Source organism: Diachasma alloeum, unplaced genomic scaffold (assembly GCF_001412515.2).
Source record: "Diachasma alloeum isolate Michigan unplaced genomic scaffold, Dall2.0 Dall_scaffold_00443, whole genome shotgun sequence".
Taxonomy (NCBI): domain Eukaryota; kingdom Metazoa; phylum Arthropoda; class Insecta; order Hymenoptera; family Braconidae; genus Diachasma; species Diachasma alloeum.
Genome location: NW_021680582.1, coordinates 481,207 through 507,399, shown reverse-complemented (window position 1 = coordinate 507,399; position 26,193 = coordinate 481,207). Strand labels below are relative to the sequence as shown.

The following is a 26,193-nucleotide window of genomic DNA, read 5'->3' as shown; positions in this document are numbered from 1 at the left end:
TAACTCGCCCGAGCGATTTTTTTGTCGATTTCTCGGGGTGTTGATGCATGCAGAGCAAGTACATTTTTGGAAAAACAGATTGATCGAGCGAAATGAGAAATCTAGAGGTAAAAAAATATCTAGAGCACTGGATGCTTTTATTAATGAATAAAGAATTTACATTTTTTCCACCAAAAGAATTTCCATCCAGTTTGAAATTCTTGCCTCCCACGCTTTCCCAATATGTCCCACAATGAGCAGAAAAAAAAGGTAAAGGGGCAGAGGAAAAAAAATTAGTTCCTGAAATTCATTTTGGAGGCCACGTGGATGTTCATTTAGATAGATACCCATCATTGTGTAAAACCAATGGGAGTTTCACCCTCAAAACCGTACAAAAATGGTCAGAATGGAGAGCATCACAGTTTGGGATCAGCTGCAACCCATAAATATCCTCAGCCCTTTCAGTCCACCGTTGTAACGCTCACCCACTGTCCTAGCGAATAGCTTCTTGGTGGTACAGTTATACTGGTTGACCAAAGATCGACCTTCGAGAAAATATATTGCGTCTTAAACTCTTTCAGCCTCGAGAGGATCTCCAAGTCGTTGCAAGCCCTGGTGGTCCTGTGAATGCAACAATAATTCCAATACGTCGGAATAAAAAAATCGTCCTAAACGCACTTTTATGCACCTGGCGGTAAAACCAAACACACTTTATCTTCGGAAAGAAAATAAAATTTCGAGATAAAACTGCAGAAAACAACTGCAACATTCCGAGACGGAAGTGAAGGTGCTCTTGCAAGGGTGGAGATAATGTCCCCAGAAACAATTCGACGTTCACGCGGTCGCAGGACTGTCGGACAGGCTCAATGTTTACACTGATAAAATTCGTAACGGTCGGAGCAATGAACAACCCACCAGCTAAAGAAGAGCCGAAATCGAACGTTCTAATCTCAAAGAGGTCGTAAATTGATCTTAATCCCAGTGCAACTATAATAAATAGTTCTCTCCAATGTCATAAAAAATGAAATACTATTTCATGGGAATAGCCGAGTCCTTTTCTCGGATTACCGAAATTATCTTACGACCGAGATGGTTTCTCCCATCTTCCATTGGATATTTTTTTTTGGAGGGCACAGGTATTGTGCGCTGAGTGGGGAATTCGCAAGGATTTCAGTTGAGTAACCGTCTAGTGATGCAACAATGCTATCGCGCGGGGGCGGTTTCAGGTTCTATTTTTTGTTGAGGAATGACTGAAGATCGTTATCGTGCTCTGAGAGCAGAAATTACTAGGAAATTATTGAGAAGAAGAGTGGTTTTTTTACAGATCGTTATTTCTGTTAACATCTACGTAAAAATACTGAAAAGTTTAATTGTATTCTTGAGTGGGAGATTATTTACTTTAATCAGGAACAAGATTTCTCATGCGATATTTATCTACGAATTTTTATTAAATTTCTGGGTGGAAATGAAGAGAAAATGAATCACGATACTGTTGTAGAAGAATAATGCAATTCTGAGCAAACTTTTTTCTCCGTGTACTCGAAAGAATAATTCAAATTCATATTTGATAAAGCCTGCAGGATCGATGTAATACTGCTCCGGATAAGTGATTTTATAATTGGGTTGAGGGAACCTCCGATAGTGGGCGGTAGCTGATGGTTAGTGAAGAAGTGCGAGTTGAAGAAATTTGAATGCAAGAAACAGACTGCAACCCCTACAGGAACATCATTATGAATGTTATAAAGCGCGTTTCACAGCGGATGGAATAAACATTTTCACTTTGATCTCGCTGATGTCGTCTGACAATTCAGTAGCGAAGCGGTAAACCGGGTTAAGTCGTTTTTTACTATTGGCTAGTTTTTAACGAATATCTCGGAAACTAAAAGAGATAGAAAGATTTTTGTCATGACCTTTTTTGTAGAGCTAATAAAGCATTATAAAAAAAGTCATGAGAAAAATTTTGCTATCTCTCTTAGATTCCGAGATATTCAGCAAAAACTGGCTAATAGTCAAAATCGACTTAACTCGGTTTACCGCTTTACTACTGAATTGAGCTTCTTAAGAGCAAATACATTTGAATTAAAGACCTACTTCGATCGCAAGAGTCATGATGAAAAGCAGGATAGAGGAACTCCGGAAAGGGCCTGAGTATAATTAAAAAATCTCGGACAAATGAGGAATAGTTTTCAGTAGAGTATCACTTTTTATCACTCTTAACTTGAAATATTGACAATTCAAATACCCATATTTTACTTCTTCTCATTCACTTGTGGTGATAATAATCATAGTCATGATCATGATCATGATCATGATCACGATCATGATCATGACCGTAAACATTGCACTCGCAAGTGAGCCCTTTCTGCATCTCGTATGTGCATGTCCTGTGCTGGCCCGTGTAGACGTCAGCCCCGTAATAATCGATGCAGTCGGCTTCTGCCTCATCCCCTTGACAATCGTCATCAGTTGAACAGTCTGCAGTCCACAAATTAAGTATTCAATGAACAACAGGCAAGTTACAGGGTATTTGTATACTTTACGGGCCCTTTTTTCGTGAACTCTAAGTATTGGGACTATCACTTCAAAATTAATAATAAATAATAAATTAGTATATTAATAATAATATATATTATCATATTACTATTATTATATTATATATTATCATATTAATATATATTAATAATAATGAATTAATATATTATCGGAGCCTGATCGCTATTAATGTATTTGAAACTTGAAAATTTGATGAGGGATCCGTATAGTACCCTGATAGCAGTCACATTTTCAGGAATTAAATATAACTCGGTTCTTTTTAAATTCCTCTAAAATACATGTCAATTCGTTAGAAACAATTATTTGGACAACATGAAAAATTTTTAATTCTCACAGAATTGTGCACTGGATGAGGAGACATTGATGATGACCACGATCAGCAAAGTTACAAAAAGCTTCAGCTGGAACTTGTTCATTATGATGTACAAAATAGTCGCAATTGAATTCACTATAGAATAAGCAAATGTGGTTCGTCGATGGCTTGAAAATGACCACTTGAATGAATCTTTCTCGAAAAATTGTCACTATTTATAAGGAAAAATATACGTGACAACAAGTTATACAATCGACACTTCGCCTTGGTAAAATTGGTGCATATCGCTTCAATCATTCGACCTTCCATGGCTAATTTCCACAGATGATTGTTCGTGTGGGTTTTTATTCCATATAATAATGAAAATGCATGTCTTGACCTACGAATTGACGAGGCCGTTCAATGGATGATAAATAAAGTTGTTAATTCAATTCGAAAATTTTAATAGCGAAAGTCAGTGCATTGACGGTGAGTACAGTTGAGAGAAATTCCGACAGCGGGCGGTAGTGACTGGCAGCATTTTCACATATTCTTTTTTTTTTTTTAAACAGGTCTCATCATATATCAAAAGTCGCTCAATATCGGTTTCGAACTCTCATAAGGATTTTTAACTCAGATAATATCTTTTATATTATAAAAAATATGCGCAATATGGGAAGAAAGGGGAATTGAATAACTGAAGTTTTCGTTGTTTATCAATTGATCATCGTTTATTAACGAGCCCCCGGAATATGAATTGATAAATTGCACATTATTATGCCAATTCCTCACGGTCTGATATTATCATCGACGCCCTCCTGGGGACGTCACTTGTTCATTGAAAACATTACAATGGCAGTACATTATAGGTCCAGCATTCCATGTACAAGTTCTCGGCTGGCCAGTATAAATGTTTGGGTATTCGGCCATACAATCCTCTTTCACATGTGGCTCTTGACAATCCTCGTCTTTTTGACATACTATAAATAATAATTAATAATTCAGTAGCGAAGTGGTAAAACGGTTCAAGTCGACTCATCTCCTAGTTGAGTTTTTGAAGAATATTTCCGAATCTAAGAGAAATAGCGAAATTTTCGTAATTACCTTTGTTGTAGCGCTCAATCGGCTCTACAAAAAAGGTTATAACTGAAATTTTTCTATCTCCCTTAGCTTCCGAGATATTCATCGAAAACTGGCCAATAGTTAAAACTGACTTATACCGCTTTACCACTTCGCTACTGAATTCAATCAAAAAATTTCAAGTTATAGTCTACATGAGATTCAAAGGCGAAGTATTTAATTCAGTCGTGGGAAACACCAGGTTGAAGAGAGTCTTTTTAAGGAAAAAAAAATGCGTCAATGGTTTTTGCCACTTGACAAATTTCAGATTCTTACCCACGCTTCCATTGGATAATGCGACATTGATTATCAAGATCACCAGAAAAGTCACCGAAAGTTTCAGTTGAGACTTCCTCATAGTGATTAATAAGTTGCGTTGAATTCCGGAAATAAATTGTCACCTGACGAGCTTCAAATGAATTAACTTGGATATGCTTCATATTGTTCCGCTATTTATAGCCAAAGCCTTCGTGATAGCAAGTCCTGTAAATTGCAGGCATTTCGACATTGTCTTCATATCACCTCAATTATTCCAACTTATCGTATAATTTGCGCCGATATTTCTAATTGTAATTGTTCACTTTTACGTAAAGCGGAAAAAATGGGTTCTTTTAAGGTATATTCCTAGAAAACAGGTTTTTATGACGATTGTTCCATGTTTGTGGTAGATGATGTTTATAATCTTCCCTAGCTATTGGAAAATCGAGTTCATGGATCCCCCGGAACTCATGAGAAATGAACGGTTCTTACGATGTTCTCAAAAAAAGAATTCGTTGTAGAATGATAAATTCAGAATACGGTGAACTTTTTTAAAAAATTTATAGTTTCGTGAACTTGACACCGCAATGGATTAAAAAACTAATTTCATCTCTTACTTTACTCCACGCATTCGTAAAACTTTCCGGAGTCATTCAACGGATTATAATCGTATATTTTCTTCAAGAATGTTCTCTTCGTCATCTGCCATTACTTCGTCCATGAACTCTTTCAAGTAATCGTCATTCAAGTCTTTCAATTTCCTGGCATGAATTTTCCTCGTTTCATTTCCCTCATCGAAGATGATCCCGCAGAGTTTGATGTCTTCGCGATGAAGACCCTCTGGACGCATCTCCCAGAGTTCTTCAAAGAACTGACGATATTTGTTATAAAGAACTCCCTTGTACTTCCTCGCCTGAAATTCCTTAATTTCACACTTCATCTTCTTGAAGGTGGAAACCAGAATGCGCCAGAAGAGTGGAGTTCCCCTGCAGAATTCAAAAAAATGCCCCCACGAGTTGATGCACAAGATCCAAGGCCAGTCATTCAGAATCATCCCTTCAGGAATTCGGAAATTCTTCTCTAAGAAAAATTTCAGTTGTTCGTCGCACATTTCCCCGAGCAAATAAATGTAAACCTCAGAGTAATCTTTGTCGCACTGAATGAAAATTGATCCCAGCCTCGTGAGGATCAATTGATGTTTCTCGTCGTCACTCAATCTCTTCCAAAAATATTTGACTGCTGAGATATTTCCTTCGATTACACTCTCCACAAGAAGAGTCCCAATGATGGAATTTTCATCGTATCTCCCTTTATTGTATTCAAAAACAAATTTCATTCTCTTAACGACTGAGGAAAACATGCCTTCGGTTGGGAATTTTCCGTGAATTTCGTGGTACCAGAACACGGTGAATGTTGAGTTGATGTCACGATAATTGTTCCAATCTATGCTTCCAGAATATTTTTTTATATAGTCTTCGATACAGTAGCCGCACAACTGACTCCAAGTGGCATTATCCACAGCACCTCTATTCCCGACATATTTTCTAAATATTTTCTCTCCATCGACACATCCGAAACCGTTCCATGAGACATTCTCGATGAAGTACGAAATTTTTGCCATGCAATTATTATCGCGATTGTCAATCATATCTCTCAGAGTGTCCCTCAGCCACCTGAACATTGTCCGCCCCATACCTGTGACACAGTATCCGACATCACTTCTCATTACTTCTGGTAACACCAATTCATTGATTTTGGCAATCGCATAATTAGTCACACTTTTAAACGCGCATTCCAGAAAATCCCAAGGTCCACCTGAATCGCATTCAATTTCGTGAAAAAGTTTCTTAATTTGATCGATAATATCTGCTTGCTTCCACAATTGCTGCCCGATTTTGACCATCGATATGTGCTGCAGACTTAATTGCACGGTGAATTGTCGATATCCACAGGACATCATTGACATTCAATAATCTAATTAGTTGAGCAAACCATGTTGAATCAATTTTTTACATTCGCACTCGCGAGCTAAATAAAGAGGTAAACGCCATTTTAACTGGTTCAGCTGCGGCGAAACTATAATTATAAATCCGCAACTCCAATCTCGTCGCCTTTAATTTAAAATCCCCGCGCTCTCCAGTAGCGCCACCGTCTCGATATCACGTGACCGCAAATTCCACTAGGGACTTTTGGCAGTTCACTAATGGCCGCCGTGGATCCAAGGATCCCATGTCGTCAGTCAGTGAGAAAAAAAACAGAATAGAAAAATATATGAACATTTTTGGTAGTACGAGAGCCAGAGGAGAATAAAAGTGCATCGAGTTGACTCGTGCACAGTTTTTTTACTTAGCAATTCATAATTATTCGGACGACATACCCTCAACCTATCTGTGATTTGTAAAAGAGAGAAGGGAAATAAATCATGTCTGACGAAGAGCAACGTAAGTATCTATCGCGAATAATGGACATTTTTTCAGGAATTGCACACTCGCAACATGCAATATTCACATGTTAAACAATACTGATATGATTTTCATAGCTGAGAAAGTAACAAAAGAGACGTATCGCCAGAGCACATGTGAAGAGATGAAGAAAAATGGTCATGGCAGTTTCCCAGCCAATAATTACAAACGAAAGCCAAATATTCCAAATTTCAAGGGTGCAGAGGATGCTGCGAAACGTCTGAGCGAGCTACAGGCGTTCAAAAATGCTAAAGTCATTAAATTAAATCCAGACAAGCCACAGGAGCCTGTGAAGCTGATGGCACTGGAGGCTGGCAAGGAGATTGTGATTCCAATTCCTCGGCTGAAGGCAGGATTATTCCTCCATGTTACGCCCCCTGAGAACCAGGAGGGGATTGACATCAAGTCTTTCACATCGAGACAGGAATTGTCGAAGCATGGAAAGCCTTTGGGTATTGATGCAGGCATCAAGGTGGACCTGGTGGTGATGGGGGCTGTCTGCGTCAGTCGTTTGGGGCACAGGATTGGAAAGGGCGAGGGATTCGCTGATCTCGAGTTTGCCATGATGATGAGGATGGGGGCTATCAATCAGGACACAATTGTTGTCACAACTGTTCATGATTGCCAGATTGTCGACGATTTGCCACCAAGATTATTCGAGAAGCACGACGTACCTGTGGATATCATAGTCACACCGACACAGACAATTGTTGTTAGTGAGAGGCTGAAGAAACCTGAGGGCATTTTCTGGGATATTCTGACTTTGAGGAGGGTCAAGTCCATGCAAATCCTGCAGCAACTTAAGGAATTGGATGACAAGTAATTGTTCAATGTCCATTGACCATTGCCATTGCATCAATTTATTCACTCTATCTTCACTAATTTAATTTTCTTTGTAAATAGAGCAGGAGACGAGATAATTCTCAAGCCAGACGATCCAAAGGATCACCAGAGACGAAAGAGATTTGGCAGAAATTTTTCCAGAAAAATGAGAGACAAGAAACGATCAAAATCCCCTGCACAAGACAATAAAGATAATCCTGACAAAGAGGAGAATAAGGACAAGGAGAATGAGGATGGGAAGAATCTTTCAGTGAGGAAACGTCGAACAAAGTCCAGAAGAAGTGAGAAAAATGATTCTCCAGAGGATGAGGTAGGTCAAAAACAAAAAAAACACTCATTGATATTTAGTAATGCAGCTTTATTGTTGTTAACAAAGTGTTAATTTTCCTCCAGAACAATGAGAAACCAGAGAAATCACAGCGTCGTAAACAAATGAAATACAGGTCAAGGTCTGTCATTGATTTTTCCTTGAAACTGTCAAATATTGGATCAGATGTGAGAGTTCGTGATTTAAAAAATGCCCTGACAGAGCGTGGAGTTAGGCCAACAGACATAACGTGGCGTGGACAGCGTGGATTTTGTTATCTTCACTTTGGTAAATTAAGAAATAAGAATTCAGTGCCAAATGAACCTGTCCAGGTTGACTCGATTGTTGCTAATCTACAACAATTGCGTATTGGTGAGGTATCGAAGGACGTAGATGGTGAATATATCATCGTTGAACCTGCCAAACCAATTACTAGGATTGAAATAACTGATGTTACTGCCGTTTAATTGTCAATCTAACATTTTCTTCTTCTTTTTAAAATAACTTTTTGGTTTATTCAACACGTATTCCACATGTGTTACAGGCGTAAGTTTGCTTCTTGTGGATGCTAGAGTCGTATAAAATGACTGAAAATTCATGCTTAACTTATCAATAACTAGGGTCTTCCCAGAGTGATCATTTTGAGATTGAGCTCTTTAAAATATGCCAAAAGTTTCGGATAACATTTTTTTTTTTTCAATGGTGCTTATGTTATAACGTCTAAAAACGTTTATCTACTTTTTTTTCGTTTCTAATTTTCACAATCAGAGTAGAAAAGATGATGCGTAGCGTGCTATAATGCTCAATTAATCAGATTAATAACAGAAAGAGTTTAAAATATTGTGAAATCTATTTTTTGAGGAATAAAAATATTTTCACACAAATATTGCTCTCTTAAAAAATTAAAATTCTCAAAGGATTATATAAACTGAGTGTAGAAAATATAATTTATGTATTGTAACTGCGGGTTTATTCCAACATCTGTCGTTGGTCGTTCTTCATTAATTCGCGAATTGAATTTTGATAATGACGAGTACCCGTATTTTGTGATATTAACATATACATTATATCATGCGTTAGTTTTTTTTCGTTTAGTTTTAAAAATTGTAATGATTTTTATCACAATTATGAGTGACACATAGTAATTCTGTGTTACCATACAATAATTACAGTTTATATTTAAGATATAAAGTTAACGCAATCACTCGGTGTGATAACAAAACGCATATACTCCATCCTTCCATTATTTTGTTCCTCTTTTCTATGTTTCAATGCAATAAAGCATTTATACTTTCATTCAACAGTTGCCTCCACTTAATTTTCTTGTTTCATTATCAAAAACAATTTTATTAAATTTACGAACAGTCATTCGCATTTGAATAATTCTCTCAATTTAAAAATGTGCCTCCACTACAAAATCATCGTTATTAAATAGAGTATTTACAAGTTTTTTTTTTTGGTTCTTAGAGATCAAAAATACATTCACAGCTACGATTTTGGTTTTAAGAGGTAGACGATTCAGGGGTGACATCAATGTAGTCAATATCCAGTGAATGTGCCTGTTCAGGTTGTTTATTTTTCCGCGAAGATACATGTTCGAAACGCGAGCGAAAACTCAGGCGATTTTTGCGGAGTTTGTCGACATCAGTCTCCCTGCAAGTGAAAATTTCCTCAGTAATTCCACAGATATTATTCCCAACATAATTCCAATATCCAATTCAACTCCATTAATTAACTCCAACAATTACCACGAGAAACTTTTTCCAATTTGCCCTCAAAACTTTCGTAATGTTATAAAAAATACCATTTTTACAAATTCATTGAACCCTCTCGATTTTTTTCCTTTTATTATCGGAATTTTTTTTTGACGAGAAAAAATTAATTTTTCATGCAATTGATCTATCGAAATAGTCGACTGGAGATATCTATTTGAACTAATATTTATCTTCGATTGCCATGAGATAATAATTACCTGAGTTTGGTTTCAGCATGCGCCATAGCTCGTCTGAGCTCCTCTTCCCACTCTGCCTCCTTGGCCTCCCTCTCCCTTCGCTCCATTTCACGTTCCCTATTATAAACTAGATATTCAGGTATAAAGGCAAGTTTAATTGTATCAATTCCATTCGCCAAACTCGACTCAGTCTGTTCAGTGATCTCCTGACACCTCAGTGACCTCTGCTTGGCCAGTCTCTTCTTCTTCTTGTGAAGGGGTCTGGTCTCGATGATCATCTCCTCGAGTTCGAATGTTGGATCACAATTCAGATGATCTTTCGATGGGGTGAACATGGGTTTCACTTGCTTCTTGAGAATTTGGTCGAAATCGAAGGCAAGCATGGCGTCGGTCTTCTGGAGGTCCTCCAGTGTGGTCAGACGATTCTTCGGATCAAATGTCAGGAGAGACTCTAGAAGGCTCACCGTTGGTTTGCTCCACTCTAAGGGGGGTATTGGTCTGCCATCCTAAATATTTAATCATTCTCCTCTTGATTTTTTATTCCATTTACACATGTGCTAAAAGGGGGTAAAGCTTTACCGTTTCCATTCAGCGAACCGCAAACATAAGGTAATAAAAATAATATACACGATAATAAACATATCAGAACTTGAATTGAGTACCACAATTTCACATTTTCTGTGGGAATTCCTCGTCATGAATTTTCTACGTTTTTTCCACTCTACTTTAAATCCGATCTTGTGTTAATAATAGTTGATAAAACCCAATTCGAATACGAATCCAATAGAATTCGCTAGGTTTTACCAGGATTTTTTTTCTCCCCAGCAACCAACGCACAAGAAACATTGTTCTTTTCCATGGAAGCAATCTTTCAAACTAAAGCTCCATTGAGTGAGAAATCCAACCCACAAGTGGCATTTTAAAGCTGACCCAATTCCCCTATTTTACTCCTCTCCGTATTTTATATCACTATTTTACTTTCCTCCTCGGCTTTGTTGTGTGTTATTTATAGAGATAATAAACCACTCGACGGTTTACAAAAGTGTTGCTGGAAGAGGAAATATAAATAGGCACTTTCAGACCCACCTGCATGATGCGGAGAGCCTCTGAATGTGTTGCATGTGCGAGGACGTGAAATGGTCTGACTCCTTCGAGAGTTTCCCACGCAAGGACACCCAGACTCCACCAATCTACCGAGTAGTTGTACCCCTGAATCCCAGAGGAATCGCAGGTGCACATGAAGATTTCTGGAGCTATTATTCAAATGGAGAAATTAATTCTCTCATTGGAGCATTTCCTATTGGTTTGATGGAAAATTATTCCCTTCATTTCAATTAATCAATCACCCTAAAAGTGCTGACAACCGTTCAAGCCAATCTGTTTCCATCAAACCAAAATAGACTAAAGATTGTTTATTCTTATAGTGAATGGGGATAATATCTCGTGAATTGTTAGCCAGATCATTCAACCCTCACCAATGTAGGGCCTCGTTCCTGACACCGATGTCGCCAATTGATTTTCTTCCAGAGTAGTTGCCACGTTAAAATCCGTAACGTGTGCATGCCCTTTAACCCAATAAATAATGGTTTAAAATAAATATTTTCCCAATGGGTCGAGTGGTAAAACCACTCCCCATCAATGGCAATTAATTAATTTCCGTCTGCATACAATCAAAGAGAAACACGAATAATATCCCTGTTTATTGTACTTTTTCGTGCATGGAAAAATGAAAAGAAAATACAAGAACAATTGTTTTTTAATGAACAGACTTCAGTTGACATTACAGTCAACCTCATACCTATCAAAAACTTTGCGAATAAAACATCAGAAAGAACGAAATTGCTGTGAACCGCAAAATTCACAGCAATTTCATGTAAATACCTTGACATTAATTAACCCACCCACCTTCTTCGTCCAACAGTATGTTATCCGGTTTCAAGTCCCTGTGAACGATTTTCTTACTCCTGAGATAGTCCAGTGCCAGGCCAATCTCAGCGATAAAGAGAACGACACTCGACTCTGTGAAATGAACTTTCTTTTGAATGTGGAACCTCAGGTCGCCCCCCAGCAGTAGATCTGACACCATGAACAAGTCTTCCTCATCTGTAACGAAACTTTGTAATACTTGCGCAAGAGTTGAAATGCCTAAAAATTTTCTACCTTGAAAGCTAAACCAGAGATTCGCGAGGAAGGGGTGTTCTAATTTAGAGAGAATCTCAACCTCGCGAAGAACATTCCGGAGTGCTCCTCTCTCGACGCATTCAGTTTTACGGACGTATTTCATCGCATACATTTGCCCTGGTTTTCCTCGCTTTTCGACGATGCAGACTTTACCAAAACTCCCTTTGCCGATTGCTCGGAGAATTTGGAAGTGATCAAAATTCACTACAAAAGAGAAAAAATCATTATGTTTACATTTACGATTTTTTCAACCTGAAAACCCATGAATTTAAAGTATGAGTATTCAATAATACGGGCTATTTAATCCCACGGATATTTTCGCGCTGATTTCAAATCCCAGTTTTGTGTTTAGTAAAAAAAATATTAAAGTGCCTTAAAATATGGCTAAACTGAGCAATGTTAGAAATTTGTAAAAAGCAACTTCCAAAGTAATTATAATACATTATAATCAACTCTTTGTGCATGCAAATGATCGAATCTACAGTGTAATTGCTACGAAACAATTCTAATGAATACAATTCATACAAAAATAGGGCGGTTGCTTTACAATTGCATGAACAATTGTAATGCAATCGCCCTAATAAATATTAAAAAATGCTGTATTATGATTCTCACCATCTTCCCCAGGAGTCGGAAAGCTCCTCGAGTGATTTCCACCCATTGTAGCGAGCGGCCGTCGTACGTTTGAGAATAACAACGTTCTACGAGTGAATCGATGAACGTCATTCCCCCGACACATGAACTTTTCGCATTATCTCGGTATTAATACAATTGACTTGTCAATTAAAACCATGATACACCGTGGGCTGTCGTCTGCGCGTCCAAGAAGTATAACTCACTCACTAGTTATCACGAGAATGCACGCTATATACAGATGGAGCATACTATTGACATTCAGCTTCTCTTTTTCTCTACACAATGATATAAAAAACAGTAGAAAAACAAGGAGTGAAGTTAATTGACAGAGGATTGTTGTGGTGGAGGTTGAGACGCCTCCTCGGGACACTCCTCGGCCGGCGCAAGGCGATGCACGAGTCTGCGTCCTAGAATTACATTCATAAACATTCACCGATGAATGTGGATTTAACTGCGGATATGCGTCTGCGCGCATTGTTTAACGAATTTCTTCCACGTTTATTAGTTTCCATGAAGATTCGAAATGCAACCATCGTTCTCAGAGTAATAAGCGGTCCTCAACGCGCCATGTTCTTTCACGGAGAAAAAATAGCTCTGTTTTTCAGGGAATTGCCAATGATTTGCAGAGATCTATTCCCAGTTATCAGGGATTTTAATGATTTTATCACTTATTTTTGGGGACATTGTTGATCATTTTCAGGAAAACGTCTTGATCTTCAGGAATTTATCGTCAAATTTCGATATAATAGAAATCACTGATGATTTCTATTATATCGGGGTGTTCTAATGACGTGGATTTCCAAAAATCAGTGAGATATTCTGGAAAATCAATTTTTTATTCATTAATAAAGGGATTCAATTGTAACAAGTGAGGAGGTTTCTTATTTTGTTTTATATTTTTGTTTGATGGGTTCGGTCTGTAGTGGCTCGGGTGCAATATGCAACACATTGAAGAATTATTTTTCGAATTTGATTTTTTCCATCTGAAGGCCCAATATCGTTGCCGCAGTGCATAGAGGGCAGTTGAACATGTTCTTCTCAAATAATCGGGTTTTAAAAATGGATAGAGCTGTTGATTGAACCAGAATAATATGACTGCCAATCAAATTATAAAACCTGAAGAAGACCTGAAACAATTCCTCAAATATATCAAGTGTTCTCCAAAGTCTGAAAAATATTCTCATCTCTCACAACATTCGCTGAAGAGATATTTCCTCCCCTCATAAAGTTCAGAAATTTATAAATGTCAGAAAAAAAAATATTTGTCACCCCTCTTCATCCCCGTATAGTAACTTCATGCATCTAGTAACTTTCATTTCAACCTCTCGCAAACATCGGAGCACATCGGAGATTCTCCGAGCGAGTATCGCATTGTCGTCCTTCCCTCGCCCTCCTCTCATTTTTTTTCTCTCCACTTCACATCTCCCCCATATAATAGTATTACTCATCCATCTGAGGAACACATGTGCTCAGCATTCCTCCGAGTTGCAGACGTCGGTAGCTCATAAGCCCCACTCAGAGAACAGCGAATTGCGAAATAGGGAATAATGTAAACGGTGGTAGCGTCGAAAGGACATTCTCTCTGTGCCTCTGTGTTTACAAAGGTATTGGTTTTCATGAAGGATCGGGGAAAGCAGCAGCTGTCCCAGTGAGAACCCGTAGTCAGGTGAGTAATGATAATTATCAATTGAAGGATTAAAAATCCAGTTGTCTATGAATTCAACGGTTACTCGACCGTCCGACCGCCCAGAGGAAGTGGAGTGCTCCATTCCGATGAACTGTAAACAATTGAGTATTCGACACCATTGTCCCCCATGGAACAATCAAACACGAGAAGAATGAGGACGATTGGCGTCTAGGACTGCAAACACCGACACCAAAACTAGAAAATATTAGGTGTGGTAATTATTTTCAAAGGATGTTTCAGTGAAAAGAGCTGTTCTTCTTGAACAAAAAATGTATTTGATTTTAATCAGCGTATCGTCCATCGCTGTCTGCAACTGTTTATCATTTCCTGGCAACAGACAGAATTTTGGTGATTAAATCGAATATCCTTTGGAGAAGTCCAATCTAAAAACCCCTCCAAACTAATTACCACACCCAATATTATATTCTGAATAAAATATGAATTTTCTGAATTCTTATAGGTGTAACAATAGACGAATTAATCACCAAACGAGGAGTAAACAATCGTCACACTGGAGGTTTCTAAGGGAATTGAGGGCAAGTGAGTTGATTCTCCCGAAAAAAATGGACTTTGATAACCTCTGGATCACGAGAAAACAATAAAATTCACGTGTCCCCTGAAACAATTTTTTGTGGCAGGATGACAGGTGCAGGAGTAATACCATCGGTGGCCGGTGGTACAGCCACGTTACCAATAGCCTCAGTCCCTTTACCTGGGGAAATAAAGAAGACTTGGTTGCGTCGTGTTGCTCCATGTCTCGCGTTCTTGGCGGCATTTTCCACGGCGATGGCTCTTTTGCTCATTTGGAGTGAGGCAGCTGCACAGAGGTAATTTTATTGGAGATTACTACGCTAATATATTCGCGAATTTCAAGGGATGCGAAGGTGACGTAACATTCGTCTTTAAAATCATTCCTCGTTGAATAAAGAAATAAAAGAGCAAATGTAAACAAAATTTTTTTTACATTCTCATCCGCAATCATTCGGTATTGAGTAATCCCCACAACAATCACACCCCTCTCATTACGTTTTATCATCTCTGTTATCAATTCCACAGGAGACAAGCGTTCGATGCTAACATGACGAGAGATTACGTATTCGGTGTTTCAATGGATAATCCCCAGCTAGTAACATACATTCGAGAGGTGCATTTCAAGAAGCCAACGAACCAGGAGCTCCACAATATAACTGAAACACCCGAGGAGAAATTCCTGGTGAATTTCTTCAAGGGTAAGCGTGATGGAGTTTATCTGGAATACATAAATCACGCCGGTGCTATCTCGACGAGCTCCTGGTTGGAGGCCCATTACGGATGGCGTGGATTACTCGTACTTACCGACTTTAGATCGTTCTTCGAAGCGCGCAAGAGCTTCAGGAATCCAAGGACGCGCGCTGTCCATGCCTGTTTGAGCACCGACAAAGACACCAAAGAGGTAAAAACATCATTTTTCTTCAGCTCTTGGTTTCAGTGATGCTTTCTCAAGCGTTTTTGTCAACTTTTTTTTCCACTCTTGTGACTCGAATTTCATGCAACAGATTACGTATCACCAAGAGTCAGAGGTGCGAGTTACCAAGCTGAGCGAAGGTCCAAATAGTTTGATATTCTCTGATGAGGGTCTCCCAACGATGAGGCTCAAGTGCTTCCCACTTTACAGTCTACTTCTTGCTTACAATCAAACAGCCATTGATTACTTCAGTCTGGATAGCATTGACTCTTCCGATAGTCAGGTAATATGACATTTTATTAAATTTATTCGCAGCTGATGAATACTTTAACAGAAAAATAATACTTTTTCATCTGAAAACTCACAAAATTTCCATAATTCAACAAAATGATTGCATGTTTATTTCTAGGTGCTTGACACAATTCCCTGGGATATCATACGAATATCAGTTCTCTCGATTCGAACTAGTAATCATCAAAGTGAGGCCGATGTAAGATCACTCATCGCTAAATTATCAGCCAGGCGATACAAGCTCGTTAACACGACTGACACTGGTAAATTGATATTTACATACTCGAGATTACTCAAAATATAGAAATCAAAAAAGGAATTATAATTGAAGATTATGCCAGTGTAGGTATTAGTGAGATATTGAAAATCGCGTCCAAACCCAGCGAATCTCCCAATCGATTAATCATACGAACAATTATACATATTTTCTTTTTATCATGACGAAAAAAAAATCGTAGGCATTTATTTTATACGATCAAAGAAATAATCGTGCAGCTGTAATTAGTTTAATTCATTTTATTGGACCACTGCCAAGACATTTTTGTTTTTAGTCCATTTCCATGTCACAATGTGTTTTCTACAATTATTTAAGTCATCTTTTTCTACCAGTTTTTTTGTGCTTAAACTTGTTGTAAGGGAAGAGATTGATGCGCGAGTATTACCACTAGAATGATCATGTTTTCATATCGAGTATGTAAGGGCCTTATTAGCGAATAAGATAGTTTGATTTAATGAGTGATTCCCAGGGAGAAAACCAGAAGGAATTTGAGGGCTCACACGAATTAATGAAAAATAAGACTGGACTTTCATGTCCAATGGGAAATGATTAACTCCTAGTGATTATTTCTCCTCTGTTAAAATTCTTTTTCTTTTTTATAAGATAAAAATAAAGAATACATGAGAGCAAACGTGTGTCCATTGATTCCAATGACGAATTGTGATGCCTAGGCAAGGCAAACGTTGAATGCACAATGATAAACTAGACTTGAGTACACCTCCAAGTATTCCCTATTTTTTCAAAGATTCTACGAGTAAATACAATCGATAAAACTAGGTGCCCCGGGCTGGATAGCTGACGACGAATTCCTCATTACCCCTCACTCCGGCCAAATATACTTTTCTATGGAAAAAAATATGGAATGTTTGAAAGCACTTGAAAGGTGACTTTATCAATCCGCTGCGATGGTGTGCACATCCCGCATTTCCTCTACGAACAAATCAATGTCCAATTTTTTCATTGGATTTTCCGCTGGCCAAGATAACTTGGATCGATGATAGTGGTGGAGTGATAGTATTGACTCGATATCCGTGACAGACGGATCTTTTGGATTTCTTTGGGGTTTTAGAGGAGGGAAATTTGGTAGGGGGTCGTCGCGCTGGACGCGACTCGGCGCTATTTCGCTCGATTTTTTCTCCAACCGACTGCATTCCGAAGAAGAGGTGTGAGGATTTTTTATATTGAGATGGAGACTGCGGGGATGATGAATGATCGCACTACGTCTCCTTTGGCCAAACAGGAGAGTGCAAAATTGTGGCAGTACCTGGCAGCATGTTCAGGTGAGCATTCGTTATTTCTTGGGTTTCAGTCGAATTCGATTGTTGCATGACATTTTTTTGTTGAATGAAATGATGAGGCAAACAGCAGGAATTCCTGTTGAATTAACATTTTATTAATTATCAATAGTTTTTATTCATCGATGAACATTTGAGTGAAGCTTATTCTTGAGCATTCGTTGTTTCTTCAGTTTAGTTACAATTGAATTCACATATTTTTGTTGAATGAAATGATGAAGAATATGAATATCACGTAAAAAGTATTAGATGTGTATTTTTTTTTGTTGTAAAAATCAAGAAGTTGCAGTCAATTTGAGGAATATCTGCATTGTGACGTCACAAAAAATACGTGCCTATTATTTTTAGCTCTTTTTTCATGTTGAGTGATGAGATGCCAGGTTTACTTCCCTCCAAGATCATCTGCAGACTCAAACAAATTTTTAAGAATTCAAAATTCAATGCAAAAGACAAAGTTCAATTTCTTCAATTGCAGTGAAAATTTTCAATACGTGAAAATTCCGGCAAATCAATTCACTCAATCTGACGCTGAATATTTATACTCATAAAAAAATTCGAATAAGCTACTAAATTTCCGTCTTATCTCAACTGGAAACTTCACAACTTTTATCTCATTAATTAGAATTTAATGTCTCCTGGAAATATTTACTCGACCATCCGTGAAATTTTAATTTAGTTCCATGTATGTAGCGGGCCAGGGACCCAGTGGACACGTGACAATTTTTTTCAAATGTTGAAACCTCATGCAATTGTTGATAAAGTATTTTTTTTCTTAATGAGTACCTTCCCCTCTTTGTAATGAACCCACTGTGAGCTCAATTGATTAACTTGATCCCCAATTATGAATATTGAAAGACTCGTGGAATTAATTAATTACATATTCATTAAAAAAATGAGAGATTCAAGAAAAGAAGAAGAAGGACACCCGGAATATCTCCGAATCTAAGTTAGATAACGAAATTTTCATAATGACCTTTTTTATAGATCGAACTCCGGGCTACAAAAGAGGTCCTGACAAAAATTTTACTATCTCCCTTAGATTTCGAGATATTCATCAAAAATTGGCCAATAGTCAAAATAGACTTGAATCGTTTTACCGCTTCGCTCCCGATCTAATGTAATTGATTAGCAATTCACAACAATATAAAAAACGAACGTCTGAATTGTCCAAGTGGTCTCAGCAATGAAAAAATTCCATGCAAAACCTCAAGTGTCAACGATCCCCTAAATAATAAAAATGAATGTCCAGCGAGTTTTTTGGCGGTCGGAGTGGGCACAGCCCTCGCGTGGACGTCGCCGATCCTCCCCACGCTCAACGAAGCGTCCTTCCTCCCAGTGTCCGACGAGGAAGGCTCGTGGGTGAGTTCCCTCCTGGCGATAGGGGCAATCGTCGGTGCCCTTCCCGCTGGAGCCCTGGCTGACAAACTGGGTCGCAAGAAGGCTCTCCTCCTCCTCGCCGGGCCCTTCCTCGTCTCCTGGGTGTTGATCATCCTCGCCAGGAGTGTTTGGGTCCTCTGCGTGGCTCGCTTCGTCGTCGGCATTGCTGTCGGCGCCGCCTGCGTCCAGGTGCCCTCGTACATCGCGGAGATAGCATCGCCGTCGGCCAGGGGAACACTTGGAGCAATGTTCCAACTATTTCTCGGAGGAGGAATCCTCATATCCTTCATTTTGGGGGCCGTCACGTCGTACACCGTCTTTGGTATTCTCTGCGCATTGATCGAAGTCATCTTCATCGGGAGCTTTTTGTTCATGCCAGAGTCACCTGCCTGGCTTGTTGTGAGTGCTATTTTATTATTTTTAATAAAAACGAAATAGGTGATTCAACTATGGAATAATTAGTGATAAGAAATCCCATTTTGTTGATTATACATTTGTCTCAAAAGCAATTCGTCGAGGGGTTCTCTTGGTAATTAATCAAATTCCTTGAAAAAAACTTTGCGAATTCGATAGCAAATGCCATTGCATTTATATTTTTTTAGAATAGAAAATGCCGAATGGAAATTATTTTACAGATAAAATCATTAGAATTTTCTTCGTTTTTTCGTCTTTCATTGAAAAATTCTCAATTCTACAGAGGATTTTCTATTGAACATTTCAATTTTAAAAAATGCGTAGATAAGCTGCTAAAATTTTGTCGACTTGCTCTGTAAAGGGACAAGGAAGAAAATCAGACGCCACAAAAGCCCTAAAAATCCTCCGAGGGGACCGGTACAACCCGAGCGAAGAACTAGCGGAAATGCAGCGAGAGGCTGAGGAAAGTGCATCCCGAAAAAGTTCAGTCTTCGATTTAATCAGAACGAGAGGATCTCGTCGTGCTGTTCTCGCCTGTTTCGGTGTAATGATGTTCCAGCAATTATCTGGCATCAACGCTGTCATATTCTACACTGTTACTATTTTCGAGGCTGCTGGTAGCAGCATGAGTCCCACCCTTGCCGCCATTGTCGTGGCGCTGGTTCAAGTGCGTAAACAATCGAAGAACACAACAGAAGAATTAAAAATCAATTAATTTGATGCACATAATTTTCTAATTGTTTTATTTCGCGCTAGTTTGTGATGTCTGGAGTCGCAGCGATAATTGTCGATCGAGCCGGCAGAAAACCCCTTCTCATTCTGTCCTCAACCCTGATGGGACTCAGTTTGATAGCGCTTGGTATTTATTTCAAAATCAAAGACAGCGGCGACGAGGTTTCCAGTTTAGGCTGGCTACCTATCACCTCTTTGACATTCTTCATGGTCGCCTTTTCCGTGGGGTAAGTCGTTCATTTTTCCAACCAACTGTTGGAAATCTTTGCATTCGAATAATTCAATTGAATTTAAGATCAAATCGGTGATTGCAGTTTCATATCTATGTTGAAAATTAGACAAAAAATGGTTTTTCATAAGTTTTTTTTGTCAATTCTAGACTAGGACCAATCGCCTGGATGTTGATGCCCGAATTATTCACGATAGAAACGAAAGCAGTGGCATCAGGCCTAGCTGTTATGCTCAACTGGTTTCTAGTGTTTCTCGTCACTAAAACATTCCCATCCATGAAGGAAAGTCTAGGTGCTGCAGTGACCTTCTGGATATTCGCTGGTATCATGATTGGTGCTTCAGTCTTTGAGTACGTGTTCGTCCCTGAGACTAAAGGAAAAACACTGCAGGAAATCCAGAACGAACTTAACGGTGTTTGAGGCTTAACTCCTTGATTATTTCATTAAGACTCCTTATTTTTAATTTTCTAGTTCCTAATATCCCTAATTTTTTTAATTGCCCATTCGTCATTGGAATTATTCTACCAGAGTACCGCATAAAAATAGACGAAAAAAAGAATAGCAAAATCATGATAGAAGCTAGAGTGTCAGTAGGACGCCCGATGCAGTACAATTCCTTGAAGATTAGACTGATAGCGTATCTCAAGAGGGCTGACGGATTCTCACGATTGATTTTCCACCGATTAACTATCAATTGATAACACAAACAAGTATTAGTATCCAAGTAATCACGACCCATTGAAACTCTGCTTTATTCTCCCGAAATGATAATAGACATTTCATTCTCGAGAAAATGCACATTGCACTATCATCGGTGTCCTCTGTTGACATCACTATCCCCAAATATGATGCATTCACTGCAGAATAAATGTGCCATGTACAAATCCTCCGAATGAATAAACGACCATTGACACCTTATGAAATATTTCTTGAGTTCTTTATTTCGAGATAAAAAAATGAGCCAATCGTTGGCAGTTGATCAACTCACTATCAATTTGTGTTACACAATTAGAAATTTATCCAAGAATCGGTGAGGGAGATGAGGTGGAGTCACTTGACTTTTAGACGGTCCCCAGTAAAGTTCGTGGACGGCAGCGAGCTGTTTCCATTGAGAAAAAAGTCAGTGACAGAGAAAATATAGTTGGTGAGAGAACAAATAAACATTGTGATTCACCGGGTGAAGGATTCACTATTTAGCTGCCCCCACTATGAGCACCAATGAGGAATCCTCGGCAGGAAAGGGGGGACAATATAAAGACTATGCATACACACCAGTATCCACGAGACCAGTGCCAACATCAACGGATTCTACTCTAGATCATAACGAGGAAGAGATCCAGGAGATTGAGGATCGTGTTATTTTCACTCCAGTTTCCCAAGTGCCCAAGAGAATGGTCGAGGAAACTGGATCCAAGTTCTACCAATTTGTGGCTGCTGTCGCTGGTGAGTCTCATAATTTAACAGTAATATTATCCGCTGGTATTTTTCGATAAGATAGTGGAAAAATTGAGCTAATTGCTGGCATTGGCATTCAATTTCGCAGAGAGTTATTCGATACGTTCATAAATTGCTGGAGAATAAAAAAAAAGTATCAACTTTTTTAAATGTGAAATGTTTGAAATAATTAACTAAATTCTAAACAATAATGAGTGGTAGCACGCGAAATAAATGAAGCATTCAGATAACTCCTGTCAAAAAAAAAATCATTGAGAAAATACTTTTAAAAGGAAATAATATAACTCCAGAAATCCGTGAATTCGTTCGCTATACCAGAGGCATTTCGAAATACCAATATCGTTTCGAAAAGAATATTATGCGGTAGTATTTTTCAAGAAGATAATGGAGAAATAAAACTAATTGCGGTTATTTGGGTCCAATTTAACAGAAAATTATTCAAAAAAATTTTAAATTACTGAGGAATTACGAAAAAAATACAAGTATCAACTTTTTTACCGTGGAACATATTATTAGATGTGAAATATTTGAAATAATTAACAAAATTGTAAACAATAATGAATGGTAGCACGCGAAATAAATGGGCATTTAGATAATTGTTTTTAATTGTTTAAATAATTATCAATGATAAAACAATGAAGAAATAACTTCGAGGTGAAATAAGGTATTGAAAGATCCATTCAATTGACTTAATTCAATATTTGGAAGACATATTACTCTAGAAATGCCTGAATTCGTTCACTATACCAGAGGTATTTCGAAATACAAATATGACTTTAAGGCCCAGATGGATAAACATTCGAACCTTATCTCCATTGTTTTTCCTACTTCATAATCTAAAATATATCACAATTTTTATCAGATTGTATATCACGCAGGGCCTTAAAAACACTATTAACCGGTAGTATTTTTCCAGATGATATTAGGCACATATGATTAAATGTGAAATGTCTAAAATAATTAACTAAATTGTAAACAATAATGAATGGTAACGGGAAATAAATGAAGCCCTCAGAAAACTCCTTTTAAAGTGTAAAATAATTGTCGATAAAAAAATAATTGAGAAAACAATTTCATGTCGAAATAATGCATCGAATGATCCATTCACTTTAATGCAATATTCGGAAGAAATATTACTCCTGAAATCCTTGAATTCGTTCACTATACTAGAGACATTCCGAAATGCCAATTGAAATCTTTTTTACGCGCGGTATAATTCCGGAAGTCAATCGTTACAGCGCATTGAGATTCATTCGTGTATCCACTGTATGAAATTCGTCGGATGTAAATTATGAGTTGAACATGCATGGAAGCTAACATTCATTCATTTGAAAAGACTATCGCTATCAAATAGCAAACGCCTACCGCATCAATTTCCCTCCTGTAGGTCATATAATTTCGCATATATAAAAGTGAAAAATATGCGAGAAAATTCACAATAAGATCTATATTTTTTCCATGTGGACACCTCGGTGGGCAAGAATTCGTGTAAAAATGAGTTAATCGATGATAAATGATCGATAAAACCGATAAGACTGCTCGGTATTTCTACAATAAATCGAAACGAATTTTTCGAAACAACAGAAGGCAAACAAATCTTTCCATAGAATCTGATGTGCTTCCTGTACTGATAATGCCACTGATAATATATCAATCAAATTTGAAATTGTAGCCAATTTATGTATCATCGCGGGTGGTGCTGTCCTGGGGTGGACGAGTCCAGTCTTGGGGAATCTGAAGGCCAATGTAACGGATCCTGACCTCAGTCCCCTCGACGAAAAAATCACTGACGAGGAAGGATCATGGATTGGATCATTAACACCTGTGGGCGCTTTAGTTGGAAGTTTTGTCGCGGGTTATCTCGCCGAAACGTAATTCTCATCATAATTTCATAAGCAACAAGAGGAGATAATTCGACTCGTTACGTTATATTAATCTAAATCGAGATAAAGATGGCCCATTTTTCTGAGTTCTATCAATTTCCATTGAATAATTGAACTGAAATTCAGCTTCCATCGATTTTTCCTCAAAATTTCCAATTTTCAAATATGAAATGCCTTGAAATTACAATGTAACTAAAATGTGATATTAATCACCACAAAACGAAGTGGAATTTGCATCAAAAAATTTTTAACGGTCTGTAGAAAAAGTCCCAATATGAAAAATGGTATTTTCCATTGGACATTTTCGATAAAAAATACGTAGTGAATCGGCCAAAAACTAATGACTGTTCGATAGGAGTTGAATAGAAATCCACCAGAAATCCGCAATGTTCTTCTACGAAATTTTTTCGTGCGTAATTACCAGCCACAATCCCTCCCATTCCAGAATCGGAAGGAAACAAACACTGCTGACAACAATAGTACCTTTCGGCGTAAGCTGGGTACTAATTGCAACGGCAACGAACGTCGGAATGTTATACGGCGCACGTTTTATCGGTGGCCTGGCAATAGCCTTCGCCTTCACGGTGGTGCCGATGTACGCAGGTGAGATAGCGGAGCCATCAATCCGAGGAATTCTCGGATCATTCCTCCAACTGTTCATAACAGTTGGACTCCTGTGGGCGTACTGCATCGGTCCCTACGTGACGTACACAGTCTTCTGGATCACCTGCATGATCCTCCCCGCCATGTTCTTCATCGTATTCTTCTTCATGCCCGAGTCCCCCTACTTTCTATCAGCCAAAGGGAAGCATTCCGAGGTCATCACTACCCTCGCGAAACTCCGTGGCAAGAGTGTCGAAGGCGTACAAGCCGAGGCCGAAGAAATTAAGGCATGTATCCTTCACCCCGATTACCACCCCCTCACGATGTGACCAGAATTCAACGAATTCCTATTTCTGTATCATCTCAGGACTATTATTCGCTCACCTCAAATGTTTGTAAGGTCTAAATTCATATGAGAGACACGCACGACATAATATTTTTTGGCCATGCGACGAACATTATTTTTTCTCATGACACAAATTTCTATACATTTTCCATCGAACATTTACACTTGAAAAAGCGCATAGGTAATTTTTCAATAAAATTGGACGAAAACTAGTAGAAAGTTCGATGGATATCGAATAAAATTTTCTACTGAATTCACCAGGTTTTTCTTTGGAGGAATTCTAAATTCTATTCATTCACCGTCATGGCCTCTACATGAGGTCTAGAAATGATCTAATTATTAACAATAATTAGATGATATCAGAATTATAGGCCCGGGATATAAAAATTTAACGAATCATTTGAATAACAATTCTGCATTAATAAATTTTTACTGAATCCTTATCAGGCGTCCGTCGAGGAAGCATTCAAGAACGAAACATCAATCATGGATCTTTATCGTGTGAAGAGCAATTTCAGAGCGCTTATCTACACGAGTGCATTGGTGACATTTCAGCAAATGACGGGTATCAACGTTGTCCTGTTTTATTCACAAACAATCTTCGATGCCACTAAACCCGCAGACGATCCCGACAGCGGTCTCTCTCCATCTGTATCGACTATTATCGTTGGAATCGTGCAGATAGGAGCCTCTTGCGTTACACCCCTCGTCGTTGATCGTTTGGGAAGAAAAATTCTGCTCGTTTTCTCGGGAATCGGAGAAATTGTCAGCTTAGTGAGTATTTCGTTGAAAATTGGTTTCATGTTATGGTTCTGCGCAAATTTCGATGATTTTTTTCTCCGAAAATTCAAAACTTTAAGGAAAAGTCAGTGGAAATTGTAAATTTCAGTTCAATTAGTCGATGAAAATCAGTAATAAATTTTATTTCCCGCAGATTGCATTAGGATTGTTCTTCTACCTTAAAAAACAAGCTGAGGAAAATAACGAGGACATAAGTTCCCTCGGCTGGCTGCCAGTAACATCTCTGATGATCTTCATCGCGACCTACTGCGTCGGTTGGGGTCCTCTCCCCTGGGCAGTGATGGGCGAAATGTTCGCCTCCGATGTCAAGGCCAAAGCCTCTGGCATCACAGTATTCGTCTGCTGGACACTAGCATTTTTAATAACAAAATTCTTCAGCAATATTGAGGCTGCCTTCGGCATGCACACAGCATTCTGGTTGTTCGCGGTATTCTGTGTTTTAAGTGTATTATTTACGATATTTATTCTGCCCGAGACAAAGGGCAAGACACTGCAGCAGATTCAGGAGGAGCTTGGAGGTGGATCCAGTCCTCCGCCTCATTACTCAAATGGCAGTGACCCGCAGAGGGAAAAAAAATCGCCTTGATGAGATAACAGTGCCACTGATTACAAATTGTCCATTATTTTGAATGATCCAATTGTCTAGTCGTTCCCCCTTTCACTCTAATCAGTCAGATTTGTAAATAAATATGTACAAATTGTTGCCACCTGTTGTTTTCCTGTTTTACTACCATTTAACGTGGAATGTGGAGGCAAGAGGAAGTGGAAGCAATTAAA

At 38.4% G+C, this 26,193-nt stretch overlaps 4 protein-coding genes and 1 long non-coding RNA gene across 6 annotated transcripts; 3 read left to right on the top strand and 2 right to left on the bottom strand.

Annotated features, from left to right (window-relative positions):
• Nucleotides 1-3,533: 3,533 nt before the first annotated feature.
• LOC107042337 lies at nt 3,534-4,410 on the bottom strand. The gene is made up of 2 exons (XR_001461150.1): nt 4,220-4,410; nt 3,534-3,804 (listed from the first exon to the last, which is right to left on the bottom strand). It is a non-coding gene; the product is annotated as an uncharacterized LOC107042337 (long non-coding RNA).
• A 2,008-nt stretch (nt 4,411-6,418) lies between these two features.
• Nucleotides 6,419-9,114, top strand: LOC107042349 (5-formyltetrahydrofolate cyclo-ligase-like protein COG0212). Its single transcript, XM_015263363.1, has 4 exons — nt 6,419-6,642; nt 6,741-7,482; nt 7,567-7,816; nt 7,900-9,114. The coding sequence occupies exons 1-4, from the start codon at nt 6,624-6,626 to the stop codon at nt 8,278-8,280; spliced, it is 1,392 nt and encodes a 463-aa protein (XP_015118849.1). The 5' UTR covers nt 6,419-6,623; the 3' UTR covers nt 8,281-9,114.
• Nucleotides 7,876-12,965, bottom strand: LOC107042348 (serine/threonine-protein kinase 32A). The gene is made up of 7 exons (XM_015263362.2): nt 12,561-12,965; nt 11,925-12,149; nt 11,670-11,867; nt 11,240-11,329; nt 10,851-11,017; nt 9,786-10,270; nt 7,876-9,466 (listed from the first exon to the last, which is right to left on the bottom strand). The coding sequence occupies exons 1-7, from the start codon at nt 12,682-12,684 to the stop codon at nt 9,316-9,318; spliced, it is 1,440 nt and encodes a 479-aa protein (XP_015118848.1). The 5' UTR covers nt 12,685-12,965; the 3' UTR covers nt 7,876-9,315.
• Nucleotides 12,966-13,898: 933 nt separating this feature from the next.
• LOC107042350 (protein Star) lies at nt 13,899-16,901 on the top strand. Of its 2 annotated transcripts, none has more exons than XM_015263365.1 (6): nt 13,899-14,247; nt 14,729-14,808; nt 14,907-15,095; nt 15,325-15,700; nt 15,804-15,995; nt 16,122-16,901. In XM_015263365.1, the coding sequence occupies exons 3-6, from the start codon at nt 14,908-14,910 to the stop codon at nt 16,305-16,307; spliced, it is 942 nt and encodes a 313-aa protein (XP_015118851.1). In that variant the 5' UTR covers nt 13,899-14,247; nt 14,729-14,808; nt 14,907; the 3' UTR covers nt 16,308-16,901. The 2 variants fall into 2 exon arrangements, with proteins under 2 accessions (XP_015118851.1, XP_015118852.1); XM_015263366.1 differs by lacking the exon at nt 13,899-14,247 and adding an exon at nt 14,278-14,477.
• A 392-nt stretch (nt 16,902-17,293) lies between these two features.
• On the top strand, nt 17,294-26,123 carry LOC107042321. The gene is made up of 11 exons (XM_029126422.1): nt 17,294-17,560; nt 18,825-19,351; nt 19,728-20,033; nt 20,123-20,325; nt 20,478-20,740; nt 20,800-20,914; nt 21,512-21,771; nt 23,456-23,654; nt 24,112-24,556; nt 25,063-25,389; nt 25,550-26,123. The coding sequence occupies exons 1-11, from the start codon at nt 17,467-17,469 to the stop codon at nt 26,000-26,002; spliced, it is 3,192 nt and encodes a 1,063-aa protein (XP_028982255.1). The 5' UTR covers nt 17,294-17,466; the 3' UTR covers nt 26,003-26,123.
• Nucleotides 26,124-26,193: the final 70 nt, after the last annotated feature.